The 22,737-nt window shown below is 44.5% G+C and overlaps 1 protein-coding gene across 3 annotated transcripts in view; it reads left to right on the forward strand.

Moving 5' to 3' along the window:
• The window catches only part of LOC131253608 (ribosome biogenesis protein YTM1-like), a 90,960-nt gene that overhangs the window by 12,890 nt on the left and 55,333 nt on the right, over positions 1-22,737 (forward strand). For all 3 annotated transcript variants that reach the window (XR_009175268.1, XR_009175264.1, XM_058254677.1), the window contains exon 2: positions 7,326-7,515. Coding sequence is in view for 1 of the 3 variants with exons in the window: in XM_058254677.1 (XP_058110660.1) it covers positions 7,326-7,515 (190 nt within the window). In the remaining 2 variants the exon portion in view is untranslated. The remainder of the gene's footprint in view (positions 1-7,325; positions 7,516-22,737) is intronic.

The raw sequence follows: 22,737 nt of genomic DNA on the forward strand, positions 1-22,737 counted from the left end.
GGCGACTGCCATTTCCACTCCGAGCTTGGTTTTTTGGTCCAGTTCCATCAACGGACCCAAAAGTTTCGCCACTGCGATAAAGAACTCGTCGTACTAGAGTTCGAGTGGAATCCCTCAAATGAGGATCCAAACCTCATAGCTGAATATTGAGAATTCCTCCCAGCTTAAGACTGAGATTACAGGCTCGTCGTTATGCAATACCCCTGCCATGATGAGTATGTTCGGATTCAGACCCGGAGTGAGCTTCACCCATAGCTCATTATAACTGATGGGTTTGATAGAGAACTGAGTGGCTCGGATTCGACAAACCCCATCGATCCATTCCCTAACCTGTGATATCGAAGCCCTTTCTCTCGTTTTGATCACCGCAGAGTCTTGCAGTTCCTTCTTGGATTGTTCTATATGCTCTTTGCTGATGCGTTGCGTGTATGCTTCTTTTGGGTTCTTTGGATCCTTCTTCCTGCCTTCTATGTTTTCCGACTCCAAGAGTTGCATCTGAGGCTGATTCGATTTTGAGGGAGCTTCTGAGTCAATTAGGGTCTTTTTGTATGAGATTCCGATGACTAATTGGTTGAGGGGGTGAGCTTTCGGCTGCTTTTTATATCGGGGATGCCCCCATTATTTGTATCCAGCCGTGGTGGCCCAAAGCACGCTCTCTGGACTAGAAGAGGAACTCCACCGAAACGCACACCATGTAGCATTAACATCGCTCTAGATAGTTCTTCCTCCGAGCTCATCCTCACCAGCGCAAAGCCTCTATATTGGCCGGTACCCGCTTCTCTCGGCATCACTACATCCATCACTGCTCTAGCCCTACCGAATACCCTAGCTATGTTGATCGGAAGCCATCCCAAGGGGTATCCTTTTACGAATAGAGTCGGGTATGAGGACACCTTCCTATCTACCCTGACTGAGGCTTGGGTATTCCTTTTTTTTTCAATTTATCTCTGTCCAGGCTCCTGAGGATTACGACTGATTTGCCTAACTTGGGGCCCCTGTCTTCTCCACCCACTCCTCCTTACCACTTCTTCGCCCATACCCTTGACTTCTTGCGTTATTCTGATTCGTCCGGCATCGGCATCGGTCGCCCTCGCCAATTGAGCCATCTTCCACTGCGTCATCGTCGTCGCCCTCCATAAGTCGTCGTCGTCAATATACGGTTTTAATCAGCTTTTTCAGACGTGTTGGAGCATGTATGTGTGGATGTGGGGTAATTGCATCCATTTCAGACCATGGCTCTGGTTCAAATAATCAATCAAGATAATCTGAATGGTTGGATTCTTCAAATCTTGATCAATCAACTTGTGTGGCCATTTAGTTGCATCACCAATGTGTACTTGTGTGCTGTGACTGCATGTGTGCAATGCTTGTGTTTTGCTCATGCTAGATTCATGGCTGCAAATGACACTATTCCCTGAGCTAAAGGTTATTTATAAGTCAGTAGCCACCCACCATGCCGTTTGTTTGTGGTGGTGACTGTTATGATTGCATGAGATCCCAAATGTCTCTGCATTGGGAAATCTTACCCATATGATTGATGAACTCTCTCCTTGAATCCAGGTCACAGCTAAACTGTCTATTAATGGCCACCAATTGGATGGTCGGGATCATCTGATAAGAAGAGTTTTGGGGCATGAATGATACATAATGGGCCTCACCAGATGGATGGTCTGAACCATGGAAAGTGGGTCCCATTGGTATAGTTGCTTTGCCGGACCCATAAGTGGTATTTAGTTAAGTCAAGCTTCATATAATGCCTCTTTAGTTAAAGATTGGGCATTTGGTTGCATGGTTCTGAAAATCGGTATCACATTAGTTGATATGGGTGTATCATGTTCGTATTAGCTCAATACGATACACGATATAGAGCTGTATTGGCTGTATTGGAATTGGTTGGAACGTATTGGCTGATACAGCCCGTATCGATGCCAATACAGCTGATACAAGCTGATACCCCAGATTATATATATATATATATATATATATATATATATATATATATATATATATGAAATTCACTCATGTCTCATCTTATTCTTTTCACTTAAACATGGAAGAATCTTAAAAAATTATTTTAGGCTAGATCTAGACCTATTTTGGGATCAAAACAAATTATTTGAATGGGATTCGACAAATCGAAGTGAAGTGGACCATTATGGGAAAAGTCGAAAAGAAGGGCAAACCTTCACTTTCTTTTTTATATTTCCATCTTCTTTTTGTTATATTTCCAATTTTTCAAGTTCCTCGTTTCTAGAGCACCTTGTGTTTGAGGGGTAATGTTGAAGTATATGAGATATGGACCTAGTTAAATAGGTCAGTGGACTCAGTTGAATAGAATGCAAGTAAGATTTGAATAATTGGGCAATTGGGCGCAACCCAATTGGAAAGCCCAAGAAGACACATGGTTTTCACACGTTGGGTTCTATACATAATGAAGATTGGAGTTAGGGTAGCCATTCAATTGCAAACCCCTCTCCTTTTTTCAATTCTCTCTCTCTCTCTCTCTCTCTCTCTCTCTCTCTCTCATCTCTTAATTCCACCTCCATTGCATTCTCTTCTTCTCTTCTTGCTTCTTCTTCGTTGACATTGCTGATCAATCCACACTTCGCCTGAGTGTGCATGGCTTGCTGGCCATTTTGATGGCCCACTGTTGGTCATCATCTAATCAACGGTTAGCCGGCGCCATTTACACTATAAAATGCTGGTACTTAGGAGAGAGAAAGTAAGGGGCCAAGTATAAATAATCAGGAGTATGACGGAAATGAGTACCTAGGAAGTTGTACAGAAGGTTCAAAATTAACGTCCTCAGAAACTAGACCAATCACAGCCATTTTCCGATCAGGAACAACAGATGCAATTTCTGGAATGATCTCAATGTGAATAATATTCTAGAATGATCAGATGATGCATTATAAATCCCAGTGGTGTCACTGGGATTTAATCCATCACCAGGTTTTAGCCTCTGGGACCTGGCAGTTTGGGATGTCAAACCAACGTGGGATGTAGTGCCATACGGATAAAGGAACTTTCAAGAACTTGCTCCAGGCTGCAGCCACGCCACTAATGAGGCTCCGCAAGGGATTGTCATGGCTATAGTACCCGGCCATCAAAGTTTCCATTGCAAATTTGCAACTGATTGCTGAGAAACAATGTAACCATGCACCAGCTTGGGGCAGTGGCGGTTTAGTGGTTGGTACCACTAGATCATGGCAACTGTCGGAGCTGCTTGGTCTGTGAAAGGTGGTTTTCCTATGCAGGTCAAATGGACAACTGGTGGTGAACTCCAAAAACTGCATCACTAAAAGATTGAAGCAGCAATGGAGGAATTAGTTCCTTTGCCCAGAAGTGAAAAATAAATTACCCTGTGGCTTGGCAGAGTGCAGGCAGAGGAAGCAAAAGGAAGGTGCTGGGAGAATTACTAGCATTGCTTTGTTGTGGGAAGTTTGGAGGGAACGCCACAACCAATCTTTTTGTGATAAGTTGAATATACTAGGAGCCATATTCATGCAAGTTAAGCTTTCCATCGTTGAGGGGGCCAATATGGCGAATATCCAAAGTGGAAATGTGAGGGATATTATTGTTAGACGGGCTCACATGCCTTGTATACCTTGTATACCTTGTATAGTTCGTTTCCATAGGTAGAGGGTTCTGATTTTATTATTTTCCTTGTATAAATGACTGTAATCTTTATATATTCAACCCCTTTGGTTTGTCTCAAATACAGAAAACCTTTTGGCTTCTCTCTGTTCTCACTGTTTACATGGTATTAGAGCCCTACTGATCCAAATCCGGTACCCTCAGATCAGACCACCTGTTCTGATATTCCACAGCAGAACGGGGTGACTGAACGAAAAAATCGTCATATTGTTGAAACTGCCAACACCCTGATGACAGCTACGAGTGTTCCTTGTTCTTTCTGGGCGGAGGCAATGTTATATTCAGTCTACTTGATTAATCAGATGCCAACCAACGTTCTGAACAGTAAATCTCCATACTTTGTTCTCACTAGCTTACGTCCTGCATATTCTACATTTCGTGTTTTTGGTTGTCTGTTATGTTCACCTGGCTTCACCTGAGCGTAACAAACTATCTCCAAAATCGATCAAATGTATGTACTTGGGATTTGGAGAAACTCAGAAGGGTTTTCGATGTTATGATCCGGTTCCTCGTCGTGTTCGGGTTTCACGACATGTTGTTTTTCTTGAACATATTGCTTTTCATTCATCTCTTCCTCCTCCGCACGCCCCAAACTCTCCTGGTCTAACCACCTTTCCTGATATTCCTTTTGCCTCGAGTACTCTCCCTCGTCCGTTGCAGGTTTACTCACGTCGACCACGTACAGATCCACCACCTATTACTCATCCCGAACCTACTGTACTTGTTGCAGATCTTGAACCTACCTCGATACGTCGTTCCGCTCGTGTACATCGAGGGCCTGATCACTTGATATGCTCTATATCTGCCATGAATGCTACTCTGGATACCGTCTCTATTCCTACTTTATACACTCAGGCAGCCACTCATGATTGTTGGAAGAAGGCTATGGCAGAAGAACTTGCGGCATTGGATTATAATCATACGTGGGACATTGTCACTCGACCCACTGACCAACAACTAATTGGTAGTAAATGGATTTATTCTGTCAAGCTCAAGTCTGATGGATCATTGGATCGATACAAGGCTCGGCTTGTCGCTCAGGGATACAAATAGGAATACGGAATTGATTATGATGAGACATTCGCTCCCATGGCCAAAATGAAAACTGTTCGTACTCTTCTGGCAATATCTTCCGTTCGCTCTTGGCCACTTGCTCAGATGGATGTGAAAAATGCTTTTCTTCATGGAGACCTCCAAGAAACAGTATATTTGAAGCCGCCTCCTGGCTCTTTAATCCCTGACAATAAGGTATGTCGCCTAAAGAAAGCCCTGTATGGCCTTAAACAGGGACCTCGGTTATGGTTCCAACGCTTTCACGATGTTGTTACAGGTGCTGGCTTTACTCAAAGTAGTCATGACCCATCCTTATTTTTGCGCACAACTGCTCGCGGAATTGTCATTGTTCTCGTATATGTTGATGACCTACTTCTGACTGGTAGCGATGCTACTGGTATCTTGGCTTTAAAGGAAGTTCTGCAATCATCCTTCAAGATGAAAGACCTCGGCCATCTAACATACTTTCTTGGGCTTGAAATTTCACGTTCTAAACGTGGGATCCTGATCAGCCAGCGTAAATATACCAAGGATCTTCTCGCCTTAGCATCATTGATGGATCAGAAGACAGTTCAGACTCCCTTAGAACTTAACGTTCAATATGGCCGTGATGATGGTAATCTCCTTGCGCAACCCGACTTGTATCACCGTTTGGTTGGGAGTCTGGTTTACTTAACTATGACTCGCTCTGATATTGCCTACGCTGTCCAAGTCGTCGGTCAGTTTGTTTCTGCTCCTCGGACTCTTCATATGACTACGGTGTTGCGCATCCTACGGTACCTACGTGGAACTCTAGATCGATCACTGTTCTTCTCCTCCACGGCGACTCTGGATCTTCATGCTTATTCGGATGCTGATTGGGCCGGTTGCGCTCTCACACGAAGATCTACCACTGGCTATTGTGTTTTTCTCAACACTTCTCTCATCTCTTGGAAGTGTAAGAAGCAGGTCACTGTTTCCAAATCGAGCACAGAAGTCGAGTATCGGGCGATGTCAGCTACGTGTAGTGAGCTTGTCTGGTTACGTGGACTTCTTTCCGACTTGGGCATTCCTCTGCAGAATCCTACTCCACTCCATGTCGATAATCTAAGTGCCATTCAGATTGCCTCTAACCCGGTTTTTCATGAACGGACGAAGCATATTGAAGTTGACTGTCACTTTATCCGCGCGAAATTTCAGTCTGGGCTCATTTCTCTTCCACATGTTGTATCCCATGATCAGATTGCCGACATTCTAACCAAGTCCCTCACTTCTGCACGTCACTCATTTCTAGTTGGCAAACTATTACTTGTCGATGACCAGCATTAGTTTGAGGGGGGATGTTAGACAGGCTTACATGCCTTGTATACGTTATATGCCTTGTATTGTTCGTTTCCATAAGTAGAGTATTCTGATTTTATTATTTTCCTTGTATAGATGACTGTAATCTCTATATATTCAACCCCTTTGGGTTGTCTCAAATACAGAAAACCTTTTGGCTTCTCTCTGTTCTCACTGTTTACAATTATAAAGGGTGTTTGATGTATTTGCTTGTTTTGATGTGGTAACAGCTTGTCATCTGTGATGTTTTCTTGTCTCTTTGAATGAAATTCGGAATCATTCAAAAAAGCAAAAAAAAAGAAAAAGAAAAAAAAGAACACTCCAGTTCAAGCATACAAACAAATAAACATATGAAATGTTTGGGTTTCTTTAAATAGGAAACAAAATTAAAAAGGTTCTTTTGATGCAAGAAACGAACATATGCGCATGCAAATTTCTAGCACTTATTCAAGCAGCAGAACAAGAAAGATTAAAAAAACAAGATCTTTGTGAGCCTAATTTAATGCTTCTCTTTGTTCATCCACATACCTCGAACTTTGAATTGATCTCTCTCTTGAGCTGTTCAGATCTTAATCCAATTGCTCTCTCAAAAGAATGAGAGGAGGTGACTATATGGTCTTTTTCAGTAAGGACATGCGAGAATGTATGGCATCTCCCCTCACTCTAATGGTAAGTTTCCAAGGGATTGGAATGAGTAGCTCATATTGGAATGATGCCCAGCAAGCATATCCAGTCACAATTACATTGGCTTGCTATTATGGCCAGGTGTGGCACCTCACAACCTACCACAGTAAGATTTACCAACTCAAGAGAAGACAACTGCCCTAAGTAACACGAAATCTATGCAGGATATATGTAAATGACTTCTTATAGAAATCTGCTGCTTTTCCTACAATAATCTAAGAAAATTTTAGTAAAATTGTTTTTCATGATTTCCAGTTGATGAAAATGGACCAATTGGGTTCTACTTTTAAGAAAATAGTCCAACATGGAAGATCATGAAATTCCCCCAAGGCTGGAGCACATGCAACAATTTTCCAACAAAAAAAACATTCTCATGAAGGTACCTTTTCTAGATTTCATGTTAGCTATTGAAAAACCATGAAACACATAATGAAAATTATCAATCATTATTTTGTGATTGCATGCACTCCCCATTTACTAGAGCATGGAGCTGCAGGCATGTCTTACTTGGTAGAGAAATGTAATGTAGGCAGTTGTCATTTCCTAGTCAATTATTGTTCAATTCCTTGAAATTTTCATCAAAGCCTCATGTGTCTGATTGAATTCTGCAGGGAACATTGCCCGCAACAGTATACATCATCTAGCTTTTCACAAATTTCAGGAGTTAGGGAAGCATATTTGGCTAGGCGTACTGCATTGCACCAATTTAAATTTCATGATCCTTTAACTAGGTATCTCCTTGAGAATCCAACACCTTGCAGCCATATCTTGCTGGACAAAAACCATGTCTATCTTGCACAGGTATGAGCTATATTTTCCTTCTAGACAATGGCCATCTCTTCTTTATATCTTATGAGGTTCAGTGACTTGAATGCATAGAGGTGCAAAATCGAATTAGAAGTGAGAATCATACATTAACATCATGTAAAGGTTTCTGCAAAACATGTAGTGTGAAGGAAAGCTTCTTCTTCTTTTATTTTTCTTGTGGGGGAGAGTGAGAGAATGCTACTTGTTGGGGGAAAATCTGCAAGTCCAAAAGTCGGCTTATGGAATGGACCAACTCTACTGAACCAGCACAGGCCTAGTGAAACTTGAGCTTGATAAGGCCTCTACGTCCAAAAGCAGGTTGACCTTCACTTAGGTAGGAGCAAATGCAAATACCCTCGAAAGGCTACTAAGCTCACGTAAGTGGTTGAAGGGCCAACCTAATTCATAGGTCGGCTAAAGGACGGTTATGGACCTCCCACAAACCAGCCACATGTCGATCATGGATCGACCATAGCTTGGCCACAGATCGGTTACAAACTGACCGTAGCTCAGTTATAGATCGGTCATAGGTCGACTATAGATCAGTCACAGGATGATCACAGATTGACCGCAGTTCGATTATAGATCAGCCATATATTGATCGAAGATCAGTTGAAGGACGGTCATAGATCGGCCATAGCCCGGTTATAGGTCGCCACAAACTAAACAAACGCTCCTAACGAAGTCAAGAAGGTTCATCATCAGAACGAAGGGAATGTGATCCCTTTGGCTTGGCTGACGGTCGAACATGATGAATGCTGACCTATCGAGCAAAACGATATCGGTCGCTCCTAACTTGACATCTGCCCCGAGATACGACCTAAAGCCGAGCTATAAGCTCTGAAGGATCTTTAAAGATCTCCCAAGATCAATGTTGTCAAATCGCATATGCGATCGCACAATCGCATATGCCATGGCATATATATATATATATTTTAATCTAAAAATTCTATTTTTAAAAAAAGAGGAAAAACTCATCTAATTAGTAAACATGATTGGATTGGGTTATTTGACTTATTTCGTTATAGTTTGATTGTTTCATTAAGTGATATATTTAATTACTTATATTATATTATATAAGTTTTAACAAAACAATCAACAAGCTACATTAAAAGATAACTAATTATTATAAACTTCGAACAAAGAAATTTTAATGATAAATGGATAACTTGAAACAACTTACAAGTTATAACTTACAACTTAATTTACAAAAAGTAATCACAACTTATAAAATACAAAAAATAAACATAATTGAAATAATTGTAGAGAGATTAGAGTAAGAAAGAAAGAGGTGTAAGAGAGAGAGTAAGAGATTTAGAGCTTTGGAGTAAAGAATAGTGAAAATGGAGGGGATATGAGTGCCTATTTATAGGCAAAAGTTCTCCAATTTGAAAAAATAAAAAATAAAATAAAAATCTTCCTCTCTTGGCTATTGGGAATATGCGATCGCATACTCGCATATGCGATCACATATAAAAGTATGCCATGGCATACTTGCCAGGATGGCATATGCGATCTGATCAACAGTATGCGCATATGCGCATTTGTGATCGCATTTGACAACAATGCCCAAGATCTTCGGAGGATAAAATCATATCCTGGGGATCTCGGACGACTGTAATCTCAGGAAGATCTCCAACATATCAGCAATTCTAAATAAGAATGACTCCTTACGGTGTGATCTTCCCTCTTATATAAATAGGAGCATCTCTAATGGTGAAAGGTATGCAAAATCTCTCACCCAAAACCCCTTAATACTACAAGACCCGGATTCCTAGCCTGGCTTTGGCGTCGGAGGGTCCGCTGCTCTAGCCAGGGTCTCCTTTGTCTTCTTCCTGTGCAGGTACTCAAAGGTTGAAAAAGGGTGGACCAGATTTTTGCATCAACAGTTTGGCGCCGTCTATGGGAACGACACAGTCAAGCCGTTCCAGTACTATCAACAAACGGACAATTTTTATTTTTTGTGAAAGGAAAGAAGAAAGCCTAGTCTCCCCCCGTGGTAGGCCACACAACCCGTCAAATGCCCTGAGCGATGGGAGAGCCACCATGGCTCCCCGCAACATCAGGCCACTTTGGGATCGAGCTGACGCGGCCAGCAAAGGCATGGCAGGGGCGGACGATGAGACGCTCTCGAAAGAAAAGTTGGAGAGATCAGAGCCGACCTAGGCTATCTAAAGCAGATGATGGAAAATATGCAGCCGCGTCACGTCATGAGTCCGATCATCAAGGGGAGGGACGGTCGAGCTATGTTAGACCTTGTGCTAACCCTCCTCAGCCCTCAGTCATACACGTCGCCTCTCAACAGAACCCTCAGCCTGCCCCTGTCGAGCCTATTCTGTCTCACGTGTCGGGAACTGTACCCTTACCTGCTTCTGACCTGCGGCATGAGATAGATTGGCGAAGGACTAGCAGGGCCCCAGTTGAGGCCACCGCCAACAGCGAAGAGCCTTGGAAGGCCGAACTGCAGAATCTACAACGACAAATCGCCGATATGAAGCAGACCTATTGAAGCATCACAACTGCCCCGGAGGACTTGGAATCCCCCTTTACGGTCGGCATCATGCGGGCACGTCTACCGGACAGGTTTCGGTTACCTCAAATCACTTCCTCTACGGGGAATACTGACCCAGCAGAGCATATGGAGTCTTTCAGGACCCACATGGAACTCCATAATGTATCCGATGTGGTCATGTGCCGAGCTTTCTCACTAACTCTAGCTGACGCTGCCCGACTTTGGTTTAAAGAACTGAAACCGAGGTCCATTAAGACGTTTTCCGAGCTTAGTGAGGCCTTCATCACTAATTTCATCGGAGGGAAGAAGAGGCTGAAAGCACCGGCCCATTTGATGAATATAGTTCAGAAAGATGGCAAACTACTAAAAGATTATATCAAACGCTTCAATCTGGAAGCACTACAAGTGCGGAAACACTCGGATGAAATTGCGTTGAACGCCATCATGACTGGGCTGAGAGACAAACCATTCCTCTTCTTTCTAGATAAAATCCCTCCTACCACATTGGTGGAGTTCCTAAACCGATCGCAGAAGTATGATAATGCCGAAGAGTCTCGGATCTTGTGAGACGCCGTCCAAAACAAAGGCTCCACGGCCAAAGAACGGGCGAAAAAAGAACCAGACTCGACCAAGACAAGCAAGAAGCGAAAAGACGGTCGCTCCCGTGATGACTGTAGGTCGAGCAAGCGGCCTGATAGCAAGCTCACTAATTATACCCCGCTGAACAAACCTCAGGAGCAAGTCCTGATGGAGATTAAAGATGAACGCTTCGTCCATTGGCCGAACAAACTGAGGCAATCCCGACCAAAGGAGCAAGAATAAGTACTGCCATTTTCATCGTGACCACGGGCATAATACGAGCGATTGTTACCACCTCAAACAGGAGATCGAAAGGCTTATCCGGGAGGGTTACCTCGGCGAACACATAGAACAAAGGGTAAGCCGAACCTCTGCTGAGGAACAACCGATCGATAACCAACCAATCAGGGAAATCCAAACAATATTTGGAGGCCACAAGGGCAGAGGTGATTCGAAAAACGCCCGAAAGAACCATGCAAGGAGCATCGGACACCCAGAAGTAGAAGTTATGGTCTTTGCCCAACCATTGAAAGAGAGAGTTGGAAAGGTGCAATGTAACTTTCACCGATGAAGATGCTCGAGGTGTTCACCACCCTCACGATGATGCATTGGTAGTCACCGTCACCATAACCAATCGGAGTCTTCCGAATCCTCGTTGACACAGGTTCATCAGCAGACATACTTTTCCTCCAGGCTTTCAATAAGATTAGCATTGAACGAGCTTCACTTCGAGCCGTGAAAACTCCCTTAATCGGATTCTTTGGAGGTTAGGTCATGCCTGAAGGGGCTATTCAGCTCCCACTCACGGCTGGGGATGACAAGAATCAGACCACCGTGATGGTCGACTTCCTGGTGGTTGACCAATCATCTGTCTACAACGCTATCCTTGGTCGACCATCATTATATCTTCTCCGAGCAGCGGTATCAACCTACCACCTCGCTATGAAATTCCCTACCGAATGCGGTGTGGGAATTGTCAAGGGCGACCAACAGGACGCTCGACAATGTTATGCCTCTGAGGGTCCCCCGCGAGACAATGATGATCGAGTCGTCGGATCCACGAGAGGAATCCTAAACACGTGGCCGACCTATGAAAGACCTTGTCCTGATCCTTCTAGACGAGTCTGATCCCTCCAAAGCGGTGCAAATTGGGTCGTCATTGACGCCACCATTGCAGGACAAGTTAGTATCCCTCCGACGCTTTGCCGATGTTTTTGCATGGTCCCATGAGGATATGCTGGGCATTAATTTCGCCGTTGTGATGCATCGGCTGAACATCGACCCATCATACCGCCTGATCCGACAGAAGAGACAAGCTCTTGGTACGCGGTAATTGCAAAAGAGGTCAGCAAGCTCCTCAAGGACGGCTTTATCGAGGAAATATACTACCTAGAATGGGTGACTAATGTTGTACTGGTCAAGAAAGCTAACGGGAAGTGGTGCGTCTGTGTAGACTACATCGACCTAAATAAAGCCTGCCCAAAAGACAACTTTCCTCTTCCTAGGATCGATCATTTAGTTGACAGTACTGGGGGACACGAGTTGCTTAGCTTTATAGATGCATATTCAGGATACAATCAAATTGTAATGCACCCGACAGATAAATCTAAGACCGCCCCACCGACCATGTAGCCGACCTAGAGGAAATGTTCCTTATCCTTCGAAAATACCAAATGAAACTAAACCTGAACAAGTGTGTGCCTTCGGAGTAGGTTCGAGAAAGTTCCTCGGGTGTTTGGTCAGCCAGCGTGGGATTGAGGCTAATCCTGAGAAGATAAAAGCCCTTCTCGACATGCAATCTCCGAAGACGATCAAGGATATACAGAGGCTGACTGGAAGGATAGCCGCCCTTAATCGCTTCGTATCCAGAGCCACAGATAAATGTCTCCTTTTCTTCAAATAGCTGAAGGGGAGGCAAATTATCGAATGGACCGACGAATGTGAGACGGCTTTCTAGCAGCTCAAGGAATACCTCGGATAGCCGCCGTTACTCTCCAAACTTGAGTCAGGCGAAACACTGTTGTTGTATCTAGCTGTATCAGATGCAGCAGTTAGCTCGACATTGATAAGGGAATACGAAGGGAGGCAATTGCCAGTTTACTACATCAGCAAAGCATTAGTCCCAGCGGAGATGAGATATCCAACCTTGGAAAAATTGGCCTTAGCCTTGGCCACATCCTCTCGACATCTTCGGCCGTATTTCTAAGCTCACCTGATCGTCGTCAAGACAGATCACCCACTTCGACAAGTCTTGCAAAAACCTGAAGCCTCAGGCCGATTGACTAAGTGGGCCATCGAGCTGAGTGAGTTCGACATTAAATATCAGCCACGAGCCGCGATAAAAGGCCAAGCAATAGCAGATTTTATTGTCGAACTAACACAACCGCCAGAGCAAGAGCTGACCCAAGATCGATCTTTGGCGGACTCAAGAGCTGAACATCCCCCTGACCAGCATGCTGCCGAGCCTCTCAATAATGACCAAGTTCCCAACCCACCACTCTGAACACTCTACGTAGATGGCTCATCCAACTCTAAGGCAAGCGGGGCCGGGATAGTCCTAGAAACTCCCGACCATACGTATATGCAGTATGCTTTGAGATTCGGATTCCAAGCCTCTAACAATATGGCGGAATATGAAGCCCTTATCGTCGGACTCACACTGGCAGCAAGTATGGGGGCTTAGCGTCTCGAAGTTTTTAGTGACTCACAGTTGATCGTTAATCAAATAGCCGACGTTTGCCAAGCTAAGAAAGATCGTCTGAAGGCCTATCTCCAAAAAGTCAGGAAATTGATCGGAAGTTTCCAGAAGTTTACCATCGCCCTAATTCCGTAGGTGAAAAACACTAACACTGACATGTTAGCAAAGCTCGCCACAGCAGATGAGTACGAAATCCCCAGATCTATCTCGATCGAGTTCCTAGCTAAATCGAGTATCGACGAAACCGACCCTACGCTTGTCCTTCCACTTAGCTCGGAACCGACATGGATGGATCTGATCGTTTGATACCTTGAGAGCGGCGAGCTCCTCGAAGATCGAGTGGAAACACGATGAATGAAAGTTAAGGTCGCCCGATATACCGTACTTGGCGGCGTGCTCTATAAGAAAGGGTTTTACCTCCCTTACTTAAGATGTGTCCGACCAGACGAAGCAGAGTACGTCCTAAAGGAAATCCATGAAGGAATTTGTGGAAATCACTCAGGAAGCCGCTCACTAGCCCACAAGGTCATCCGGTAGGGGTATTACTGGCTGACCATGCAGCATGATGCTCGGAAGCTCGTTCAAAGATGCGACAAGTGCCAGAGATTTGCAAACATTCCTCGGCAGCCACCAGAAGAACTCACACCAATGGCCGGGCCTTGGCCGTTTGCCCAATGGGGGGTCGATATCATTGGCCCGCTCCCTACGGGTAATGGCTAGACCAAGTTTGTCGTAGTTGCGGTTGACTACTTCACCAAGTAGGCAGAAGTCGAGCCATTAACAAAGATTACCGAGCAGAAGATCACTGACTTCATTTGGAAAAACATTATATGCAAATTCGGAGTTCCTCAGACTATCGCCTTTGACAATGGAAAGCAGTTCGACAACAAGCAATACCGAGGAATGTGCGAAAACCTCGGGATCTGTAACGTTTACTCATCGCCACGACACCCACAGTTGAATGGATAGGTAGAAGCGGTCAATAAGATCATCAAACATCATCTTCGGACCATGCTCGAGAATGCTAAAGGGGCGTGGGCCGAAGAACTTCGTAAGGTTATATGGGCTTATCGAACCACGGCTCGGACTGCCATCGGAGAAACCCCGTTCTCTCTGGCATATGGAGCAGAGGCGGTTACCCCCGTAGAGATCGGATTATCCTCGGCTAGGATAAGCTCATTCGACGAGCCGACCAATGACGATCTTATGTCCCTCAGTCTCGACCTCCTGGAAGAGCGAAGGGAGTAAGCTCGACTTCGGACCGTCGTTCATCAGCAGCAGGTGTCGCGATTCTACAACGCTCGGGTCAAGGTTAGACGGTTCCGAGTTGGAGATTTAGTTCTCCGAAAGGTGTTTCAAAACACCAAGGAAGAAGGAACAGGGGCCTTGGGTCCAAATTGGGAAGGCCCTTATGTGGTGTCACATACGAGTCGACCCGGCTCATATCGACTGGAGGACCTCAGTGGTCAGCTGCTGCCACACCCCTGGAATGCCAAGCATCTGAAGACCTATTAACCATAAGTAGACCCGAGTAACGATTATCGTCCTATAGTAAAGATAATGTCAATAAATATGCCCGTTCTCTGCCCGATCTATGTTTAATCTACATTTGATGCACATCTAATCAAGGTCCACGGAAGATCTGATCAAGATTCATCCAAGCTGTAGCGACCTTAACTAGCGATGGATTAATGCTCAAGCGATAGCTTAGTACCAGTCTGATCGACGATAGCAGAGTTAGAAAAATGACTCTAATGTCTTAGCTCAAACACACAAAAGTCGACCAGAATGAAACACTTTTCATTAATGGGACCAAAAACGGTCTAATCTCATGGGCTTTACATCGACTACAATTCCAAGTTCTTTACATTGGATAATGACTCGAAGCTCGGGAAGATGACGCAAGGAATGCTTAAAGTCCTTAAAGAGGAAGATGACGCTGGATGTGCCTGAAGTGCTTAAAACTCAGGCGCTCGGTGTGCTTGAAATGCCTGAAGCTGAAAAAGAGAAATCCCTTCTTTGCAAACTTAACTTCAAGACTCGGGCACTACACTAGGAGCTGCATCATCGCCCAAACCATCGGTACTCAATTCCGCCTCGTTAAAGGTAGAAAGATCAAGGTCGGGGAAGGAAGCCTTCATATCCTTCGCACACTCGGCATAGCCTTTGCGAAAGAGAGCGTCTCTCTCATCCGTGAACGCCTGGGAAGACAGGAATTGACAGATGGCCTCCTTCCGATCCATAGCGACGACGCCCTTGGTCTCCGCCTTCAGCTTGTCGAGCTTCCCCTTGACCTCAAGAAGTTCGGCGCGAGCTTCATCGCACACGAACTTGGCTTCCTCCAGTTGCGCCGTCATCGCTGCGGAGGACGCCTCAGAAGCCGCCTTCACGACCCTAAGCTCGGCATCCAGCCGAACTACCCTTTGCTTGGCTCCCTCCGCCCGCTTGTGCATTTGAGCGAACTCCGCACGTGACTTTAGCACGTAAGGAGCAAACTATAAGAGAAGGAGAAAGATAAGCACGAGCAAATTAAGAAAACAGACATTACTTTGGGCGAAATGCTTACCCTGAGCAAAGTGGTCGTCACGTGCGCAAGGATCGTCTCGGTCGGAGAGTCAAACAGAGTGCCATACTCCGTGTCAGACGTATGGCGATCGATCCAAGGAAGGATCCCCTCCACAGTCTGGTGAAGTCGGCTCACTCGCCTGACCTTGACTTCTCCTCCCTCAGATGGACGTGCCTCGACCACAGCCTCGGCACCTCTCCGAGCATCATCAGAGATGGCTTGGTTGGGAGCAACCGTCCCTGTTGCTCTAGAGGGAGCGTCCACTTCCATGTCCTCTTCCTCATCCACGGTGATAATCGGGTGAGAAGGGCCGACCTTCCCCTTGGATTTCGAAGAAGTCTTCTGCTTCTTCTTCGGCCCGCCGCCTCGTCCTGAGGAGGTGCACGGACCTTGGAGGGAGGGCTAATGTAAGGTCGGGCTTCGGGCATCTTTGTATAAAACAAGCGCGTTAGGAGTTGCCCACTCAGAAAAATATTCGAAGTACTGGAGCTCGGTTGAAAATCTTACCGAAGGTCGTACCTATGAGGACCGAGTCTAAGCCTGCTCGAAGAAGTCGCTCGGGTTGAAGAAGGACCCTCTAAGATCGCCGACCTTCGTCAAGTGCCCATAAATCCTGAATCTGAGCTAAGGACCCACTGTCGAGTAGAGGCGGATTCTTGGGAATGACTAAAACAAGCCAAGAAGATAATGCCAATTAATAGTACAAACCGATTAACGAAGGACGACCCATCATCGCTATACGAACCTGGTTCGGAAAAAGCTCGAGGGATGAAGGACTGTGTCGATTCTGGGTCGGTTGTCTCCCAGCATCCATAAACCTAGAACCACTTATCCTTCTAATGTTTGTTAGAGGAAGGGGAGTCAGTTATCAGGGCCCTGTCAGTGTTTCGCCATGCGGAGAAGTAGTACCAGCCAGGCTAAGGGTGTTCGGCTTTGACTGGTACAAGTGAAGGAACTCATCCACTAATAGCTCGGGCTGCTCAAGCTTAGCCCACAGGACTGCGCAATCGAACAAGTCCCTCCACCCATTGGGGGTTAGCTGTCCCGGGGCCAGGCCGAGACAGCTCAAAAGGCGACGAATGATCCTCTGGAGCGGAAATTGCAGGCTGCACTGAAGGGCGACCTGAAAGATCATCACTGCCCATTCGGAGGGTCGGTTCGGAAGGTCTTCTGCCAAAAGAAGACAAAATCACAGACTCGGGAATGTGATACCCGAGCCTGATCCGGACCAGTTCCTCAGCGGTCAAAGTAGAGGGCACTGGTCCCCTCGAATCCTCCTTGCCCGCTCCATCATCGTCCGACGGGTCGCGTGCCTTAGCGACTTGGTCGGTCACCGAAGACACATTCAGCCCTTGCGCCCTAGGCACCCTCTCGTGCCTGGAAGACAAATCCAAGGCCCTGGCAGCGGGCACCGGTCTTTGCGCTGGAGATCTCTCCTCCACCCTCCTCGACGAAGAGTGTCGGAAGGCGGCATCCGCCATTACCACCAATGGTGAAGGTGGGTTTGACATCACCCTGAGACGACTGCTTGCCCCACTTTCGCCACCAGATATCCCCTCCCGCGAGCTTTTAGAACCAGACATTGAAAAGAAAAATGGAAAGGAGGAAGGAAAAGGAGCTCACAGAGTTGGAAATGGCGGGATTTCGGACACCATGCGGCGGAAACGGACGCTACATCACGAGTGAGAAAAAATGGGGAAGAAGGAAGAAGAAGGAAGAAGATGGAGTGCGGAAGAGAGGAACCCTAGAGCATTAGGGCTCCCTTTATATAGCTACGCCACGTGGCAGTAGATTGGCACGCACGCCACCCCACACCGTACGAGCGCCTCTCCAACTACCCCATCTCGCCACGTGTCGTGACTCGACGCGCCGCTCGCCCCTGCCATTAAGAGCTGTGCCGCACGTTGGGCTCTCATTGGGCTGTCATTGAAGTGACGACTTGACGCCCCACGTGACCTCGGGCCACGCGCCGAGTAATGATTGAAGGCAGGGTGACTCTTCGATTAACACGCTGACCGCCATACTAGGCATTAATGACAATGCGGACCGACCTGGCCCATTTGTAACCCAACGGCCAACCTTACTTTCTGAATTCCGTTAAAAAAGCAAGGGGGGCTTATTGTTGGGGGAAAATTTGTGAGTCTGAAAGTCGGCTTATGGAATGGACCAACTCTACTGAACCAGTACAGGCCCAGTGAAACTCAAGCTTGATAAGGCCTCTACGTCCAAAAGCAGGCTGACCTTCAAGTAGGTAAAAGCAAATGCAAATACACTCGAAAGGCTACTAAGCTTACGTAAGTGGTTGAAGGGCCGACCTAATTCATAGGTTGGCTAAAGGACGGTTATGGACCGCCCACAAACCAGCCACATTTCGATCACGGATCGACCATAGCTCGGCCACAGATCGGTTACAAACTGACCATAGCTCGGTTACAGATCGGTCATAGGTCGACTATAGATCAGTCATAGGACGATCACAGATCGACCGCAGTTCGATTATAGATTAGCCATAGATTGATCGAAGATCAGTTGAAGGACGGTCACAGATCGGCCATAACCGTCCTTTAGCCGAAAGGACGGTTATGGACTGCCCACAAACTAGCCACATGTCGATCACAGATCAACCATAGCTCAGCTACAGATCGGTTACAAACTGACCATAGCTCAATTATAGATCGGTCATAGGTCGACTATAGACCAGTCACAGGACAATCACAGATCGACTGCAGTTCAATTATAGATCAGCCATAGATTGATCGAAGGTCAGTTGAAGGACGGTCACAGATTGGCCATAGCCCGGTTATAGATCGCCACAAACTAAACAAATGCTCATAACGGAGTCAAGAAGGTTCATCATTAGAACAAAGGGAATGTGATCCCTTTGGCTCGGCTGACGGTCGAACATGATGAATGCTGACTTATCGAGCAAAACGGTATCGGTTGCTCCTAACTCGAAATCCGCCCCGAGATACGACCTAAAGCCGAGCTATAAGCTTTGAAGGATCTTTAAAGATCTCCCAAGATCTTTAGAGGATAAAATCATATCCCGAGGATCTCGGACGACCGTAATCTCAGGAAGATCTCCGGCATATCAACAGTCCTAAATAAGAAAGACTCCTTACGGTGTGATCTTCCCTCTTATATAAATAGGAGTATCTCTAATGGTGAAAGATACGCAAAATCTCTCACCCAAAACCCCTCAATGCTACAAGACCCAGATTCCTAGCCTGACTTTGGCATCGGAGGGTCCCTTGCTCTAGCCAGGGTCTCCTTTGTCTTCTTCCCGTGCAGGTACTCAAAGGTCGAAAAAGGGTGGATCAGATTTTTGCATCAACACTAATTATGTTGAATTTCTTTGAATCTCACAAGGAAGCTCTTCATGAATTTTATCGTATTATTTGATTATTTTTTCAACTTTTTCCCCATGAATCTAAGTGAACTTCTTTTGTTCAAAGTAGGTTGTTAGGTATGGGTATAGGCACACGTATCGGGCTTTCTTGATCCCCAAATCCCATCGTATGGGTCGACATTCATATATAACAGTAGCAAATGTGAGGACCACTAGTGGAGAGAGAAGTGAGTTCACAACCCATGTTTTAAATATTGACGATATCGGCGATATATCCCATGATATATCTTGTATCCCACCCGTGCAATACGAAACACACAAGTAGTGCCGATATATCCCACATGTTCAATCTGGTGAGCATTTTCAATTTTTGATCTTTTTTTTTTTTTTTTTGTTGAAATTATGTTATATTAATGTCAAATGGTTACAAATCCTTTGGTTCTTCATGTTTTGCATGACAAATCATGGAGTTGAAGCCTTGATTTCGATATCCATTGGTTCTTCATGTTTTCTGTGCTTTTTTTTTTCTTCGAAATTTCCCTTCAACAAGTCGTCAATTGAGACAATTTCGAAGTATTTAGGAGTGTTTGATGAAATGATAATGACACATACTCTCAATGTTATGCATTCAATTTGAATATGGTTGCATTAGTTCAGCCAGACAATGCATAGCTTAGGATCCTAATTAAAAGAAACCTATTATGTGCACTTCTTTTTTGTGATGTTATGATTTAAAGGTGTGTTAAGATCTTTTTTTAACAATCCCTGAAATTCCATTAAAAAGTTCAGCCATTTTTCCAATGTTTACCATGTTTCCCAAAAAGGGCGATAAATTACCTGATACAAATGATATATCTCGTGCGATAACCGATACGTATATGTATCCTAAGGATGCGATATGTAACACGATACTAATATTTCAAACACTATTCACAACTACTATAGGCTTGCACCGGGGGTCGACGTTGAACCTGTATTTTCTTTTCCCTTTTTTTTTTTTTTTTTTTTCCATTTTTTGTGGATGAGTTAAGGGGGCATTTACTGGAAGTCCAGTAGCTTGTTGTTTGCAAATGACGTAGTTTTGATTGAGAAGATGAGGGAGGTGGTAAACACAAAGCTAGAACTATGGAGGGATGCTTTAGGAAATAAAGGTTTAAAAATTAGTCGGATTAAAATAAATTGGAAACGAGGAATTAGCTAAGACTCTGACTAAGAAGTACCCATAAATGACCATTTTCGATATCCCGAGTCAATAATTGATGAGATCAAAGAGATCGAGAAGGATGCTACTCATTTTATTCAAGTTAGGTGTAAGAAGTGGAGATGTGCCTTTGGAGTTTTATGTGATCGCTGCTTACCAATCAAATTGATGGGGAAAATTTATAGGATTGCTATAAGACTGACCATGCTTTATGGGACAAATGTTGGGCAATTAAAGAATAACATATTCATAGGATGAGCATAGTTGAAATGAGGATGTTGAGAGGAATTAGTGGCAAGACGAGGAACAATAGAATTAGAACTGAATGCATTTGAGGGAACTTCAAAGTAGCATCCATAGGAAAGTTGACTTGGAGTCTTGGATGGTTTGGCAATGTGCAACAAAGACCAATAACTATAAGATTTGGGCTTAGGAGTGAGTTGGTTGAAGGTCTAAAAGGACAAGCAGAAGGCCCCACAGGATGTGGGGGAGGTAGTAAGAACCATGGTCTAGAATATCGATATTTTGGGCATATTAGCCTGGCTAAAAATGTTACGACGTGAGTATTGCGTATTGGTTGATTTTTTTTTTTTTTAAGCCAAAGAATTACGGAAAATATTAGGAAAAAAGAAAAAAAGGAGATATTCAAGAATCTATTATATGTAGATATAGGGCATAGATATAATGGTGTATTAGACCATTCGTTGATAAGAATTGTTTGTGAGTCCTTTGGTTTGACCTGTTGAGTGTCCACCAAATGGGCCAATTGAACACAAATTAATCATGATTTAGTGAATTAGGGCCCATTACATTGAAATACAATAAAAAGAAGACGAAAACATCAAAAAGAAAGTGAAGGTTTACCCTTCTTTCTGATTTTTCCCATAATGGTCCACTTAGCTTCGATTTGTCAAATCTCACTCAATTAATTTGTTTTAATCCCAAAATAGGTCTAGATCTAGCTTAAAATGACTTTATAAGCTTCCTCCATGGTTTAAATGAAGAAACAAGAGGAAATATGAATGATTTTTTTTTTTTTAAATAAAATAAAATTGGACGTTTATGCGCATATCGACCTTTATTGGTTCGTACCAGTCTAATATGCCTTGTATCGGCCAATACAACCCACGATATGACCCATTTTTTAAAAGCTAGGCCAATACGGATACGATTTGGCTGTATTTGCCCTTTTTCTTGAGAGATAATTGAATTGGCCCCAGTGGATTAAATCTACAGGTTTCCTTTAGTCAGACAGAGGGGTCTTCCTAGAATTGTGTCAGATCATGACCCCATTCTCCTTGAAGTGGCTGAAGATAATTGGGGCTCGAAGCCTTTCTGGTTTGAGTAAGTTTGGATGAAACTTGAAGGGTTTGAATAGTTAGCAGCAGAATGGTGGTCTTCTTTTGTGATTGAAGGATTTGTAGTGTTCGAAATTTTTAAAAAATTGAAGATGCTAAAAGAGAAGTTGAGAGAATGGAAGAAAGAGGTACTTGCTAGGAGGGAGGAAGAATTTGATGAGATGTCGGACGAAATTCATGCTTTTCACATACTTGAAGGAGAGGGAGGGTTATCTCCTGAAGATAGACAGAAAAGGGGCGATTTCTCGCCGGCCTATGCTAGGTGGGCCAAGGAGGAGGAAATCAAGTGGATGCAAAGATCAAGGACAGTGTGACTAAAAGCTGGAGATAAAAATACGCGATTCTTCCACAACATAGCGAGCGCGTGGGCTCGCGCAAATATAATTTCTTCCCTTGTGGTTCACAGATCTTCTATTAAGGACAAAACAAAGATATGCGATGTTATTGTTTCCTTTTATGAGAATCTGTTAGTAGAGGAGAAGTGGAGCAGACCTAGGCTGGATTTTCTGGAATTCAAGAAATTATCTCTTGAGGCTACGACTGATTTGGAAAAACTGTTTACTGAAGAGGAGGCGAAGGTGACTATTGGCTCTATGTGCGGGGAAAAAGCACCTGGCCCTGATGGATTCCCAATCACCTTCTTCCAAAAGTTTTGGCACATTCTTAGAAAGGACATTGCGGATTTTGTCAGCGAGTTTTGGGAAAGGAGTTGTCTATCTACAAACTGGGGGCTTCTTTTATTGTTCTTATCCCCAAAATTCAAGGGTTGGAACACTTAAAAGGACTTCAAGCTGATTATTTTGATTGGGAGCCCGTGTAAGATCCTGGACAAGATTCTTACCACCAGGTTAAGGGCAGCTCTTTCTTACGTTTTTTATTTTTATTTATTTATTATTATTATTTTTTTACACACACACACACACACACCCCCACACACTCATGCCGTAGTGGGA

This window comes from Magnolia sinica, chromosome 1 (assembly GCF_029962835.1).
Source record: "Magnolia sinica isolate HGM2019 chromosome 1, MsV1, whole genome shotgun sequence".
NCBI classification, from domain to species: Eukaryota; Viridiplantae; Streptophyta; class Magnoliopsida; order Magnoliales; family Magnoliaceae; genus Magnolia; species Magnolia sinica.